This window comes from Nicotiana attenuata, unplaced genomic scaffold (genome assembly GCF_001879085.1).
Source record: "Nicotiana attenuata strain UT unplaced genomic scaffold, NIATTr2, whole genome shotgun sequence".
NCBI classification, from domain to species: Eukaryota; Viridiplantae; Streptophyta; class Magnoliopsida; order Solanales; family Solanaceae; genus Nicotiana; species Nicotiana attenuata.
The window spans coordinates 73599-77212 of NW_017670677.1; the positions used below are offsets into that span (position 1 = coordinate 73599).

Sequence of the window (3614 nt, forward strand, 5' to 3'; positions counted from 1 at the left end):
AGTCTACTCCTGTAACTTTGGATTATTTTTTTTAAGTACTATTAGGGGGGATCAAGCAATCAAAACTTTCTAGCAAGCAAGCAATTCTCTGTACTGGTGTCTCTCCCCCTCGACACCGTGTTGCTTTTCTGTAATAGCTTTCATTAATGCAATCAAGCTTTCTTTCATTCTGAATTCTCATTTCTGTTCTCTCAATTGCTCTTGATATTGGTTTTCCCGTACGGCACTGATAATCTCGTCTAGCGTACGGAGGGGACCTCAGTTGGCGGACAGCAACTGCACTGACATCAGTTGCCTAGCCGTACGTCGCCCTTCCAAGGAATCTCAGGAAGGCGCCGCATATCAGTTGTCACCTGGTGCCATTTTATTGGAACTTGCAGGGCTTTTGGTTGGAGCGTTGGGAAGTCTTCGACTTAGGCCCAACTGGTCTATTTACCGGGAAAATTCACAAATAGGCACTTTTCGTAGAGTTTTAAATTTCACAAGTGAACCTCCAGGATACTGTAGAATTTAAAACTCCAACACAGTGATATTTCTCAAAGACAAGGTCGAAGAGTTGCCGGTGAACGCTATTTCTCATTTACCGCTCCTTCATAAGGAACAAAAAGAAAAAAAGAAAAAAAAAAAAACAGAAGTGCTACGCCTATCTGTAATAGAAACTAAATACTAATCCACCAGTTTGGGTAGTTCCCTTGTTGTTCATTCATTTCTTTTACTGATTTTAAAGAAAAAACTTTGAAGTTCAAGCAAAATGTGAATAATTTAGTTAGATCACACACAGGTTTTTAAGGCCAGAGGTGGTGGCAAGTATTTATCACATGGCAGCTGCCATTATCAATGTTAACTAATCACCACAAAATTACCAAAAGTATGAAATGAAATAGAATAACAAGTAGTGAACCCAGCAAACTCAACAGACGATGCTAGGGCTATGCAATAATTGATTATACAGAGCTAAGCATAGGTATTCGAATTAGTTACTAACGATATACAACGCAAGTAGTAATTGAGAGCCCTCTTCAAGACCTGGAATTCATAGACTCCGTGGTGCTTTTGGATTGAGATGTTGAACTTGAAGTCTTGCTTTGAACTTGTGAACTAGTCTGGCTCGAGGATGACTCAGTGAAGAAAACTATGTGCTCGTCGTTGTCTGCATAAACTTGAAGAGAGCGTGGGATAGGAGGCAAATTCACCTCCAAAACTCCTTCAAGAATCTGAACAACCTGCCCCATTGAGGGCCTTTGTAATTCATCATCTTGGATGCACCAACATGCAACTTTACATATTCTTGACACCTCCTCAGCCTCAGCAACTCTCTCCAGCCTATAGTCCAATAGGCTAAGGATGTCGCCTTCATCAGCTAATACACGTGCAGACCAACTAGGGAAGAATTTCACTTTTCCATCTTGAGACTGCTCCGTGTTTCGCCTCCCCGATACGATTTCCAAAAGCATCATGCCATAGCTATAAACATCAGCTTTGGCTGTAATGGCCACCCCTGATATCCATTCAGGTGCAAGATAACCTCTTGTTCCTCTCATAGTAGTAAGCACTCTGCTAAAGTCGCGCCCAACAAGCTTTGCCAGGCCAAAGTCTGCTACTTTGGGGCATAATTGTGCATCAAGAAGGATGTTTTCAGGCTTTATGTCACAGTGTATAATGCAGTCCCTGCACTTCTCATGGAGATAAGTCAAGCCTCTAGCTGTCCCCAGCGCCACCTGGTACCTTGTTTTCCAATCCATAACACCTGACTGCTTCTCGGTAAAAAGATGTGAATCCAAGGAACCATTTTCCATGTAATCATAAACCAGCAGTTTCTTGTTACCTTCAGAGCAAAATCCACGAAGGCGTACAAGATTAACATGTTGGATTGTCCCGATTGTGCTGACTTCTGTTCGAAATTGCTTCTCTCCCTGGCTGATGCTATCGAGCCTCTTAACCGCAATAACAGATGAATCAGATAGTTTCCCTTTGAAAACAGAACCAAAACCTCCACCCCCTAACTTCTCAGAGAAATTTTTGGTAGCATGTTGCAAGTCTTTGTAACCAAATGCCACCAATGAACCCTCCACTGTTTTTCCACTTCCAACAATATGCCTACGTCTTCTCTGGAATATAACAAAAAGAATGCCCAAAAGGACCACAACGGCAGCAGCAGACCCCAGAGAAACACCAATTGCAATTCCCTTTTTACTCTTGGATTTGGGGATGTCAGATGCAGCTAATCTGACAAAGATCGTCTCGCCCTTACCCTCATTTTGTGAGAATTGCTGCATATCCAATAGCTCACTGTTCCAAATTGAGCACGAACTGTCATAAGCATAAGCAGTGCAATTGCAATTATTCAAGCAGGTTGATTGACATTCTTCAGCACTCCCAGAAGCAACAGATTGAAAATTTTTAGGTACTTTCATCTGGGTATACATCCAAAATCCATCTTTCTCCCCGTTAGTGCTGCCACATTGCAACTTCGTTTTCCTTTCACAGCCTCTAGAATAATCATTTTGATTCCAATCAGCCTCTGAACTGTGCTTGAAACCATCCAAACAATTACAAAAGGGCTGCAAGTTCTCCCGACAGGTAGCAAATTGTCCGCAATAAGCATAAACTTCACATTGTGATCTTGGTTGAGACCAAAACAGATTCCACTGATCTGAATTATCCAACCATGTGAGTTGCTTAATCTGTCCAGAGACATCCATAATGAATCTTGAAATGGCAGAAGGATTTTTAACAGAATATGTAAAATAGCTTTCATTCGGCTTGTCCTCATAGCTAAAATTGTAAATATAGTTGGCCCTCATCTCAGGCACCCCGCTGAAAATTTGGCCATTCCATGGTCCACTGGTCCAGTATTGCTCAGTTCTATTCCACCTAATAATATACTGGCTACCATTTGGATCCAGCTCAAGAGAAAACAGCCCAGGTGAAGGATCTTCCAAGCTCTTCCATGAAGTAAGAAGCTGCTTTCTTTTGGTGATTTTGTTGTAAGAAAGTTTAGAACCAGGCAACCAAGTATTGCCAGGGTTATCAAAACTTTGCCAAAGTGGTGGTGTTGAATTAGACCCATCTCTCAAGATTAAATTACCATCATCCCGGAGAACTGCTACCACAGAATTGGACTTGCTGGAACTAATATTTGTGGACCAAATTGAAGTATTGGATCCATTAACCAGTACCAAATTACCATTCAAGATTTTTAGCTCTGCGGAATTTTTATCAGAAACTGGTGTTTCCCTGTTTGCAACCCAAACAGGAGTTTGTTCAGTCACTTTTTTGTACCATATGCCTATATAATAATTGGAACTATTACCTGGTCTGAAGAATCCCAGCACAAAGTTCCCACCTGAAGATGAAATTGTTTGGTCTCCAGAAAGGGATTGATTTGCAGAGATGGTGTCAGCTCCTAGGGAGAGACGAGTTTTGAGAGAGAAGCATAAGTACAGCAAAGAAAGGAGTAAAAAAGAATTGTTTTTGTTGTCCATAGCTGCTCAGAGCTTACACAGAGGACAAAGATATTATAGAACAAAGGAGATTTGCATATTCTTAGTACAAGTCATTCTTGAAGAATGGGTCAGTTCTTGAAAATGGACAACTTTCATATGACTCCTGGA

General features: G+C 41.3%; 1 protein-coding gene across 1 annotated transcript; it reads right to left on the reverse strand.

Moving 5' to 3' along the window:
- Nucleotides 1-780: 780 nt before the first annotated feature.
- LOC109242180 (G-type lectin S-receptor-like serine/threonine-protein kinase At2g19130) lies at nucleotides 781-3614 on the reverse strand. The gene has a single exon (XM_019409028.1). The coding sequence runs from the start codon at nucleotides 3483-3485 to the stop codon at nucleotides 1020-1022; it is 2466 nt and encodes an 821-aa protein (XP_019264573.1). The 5' UTR covers nucleotides 3486-3614; the 3' UTR covers nucleotides 781-1019.

Excerpts from the sequence above, each read along its gene's own strand:
- LOC109242180 (XM_019409028.1), bottom strand. The coding sequence starts at position 3,485 with ATGGACAACAAAAACAATTCTTTTTTACTCCTTTCTTTGCTGTACTTA.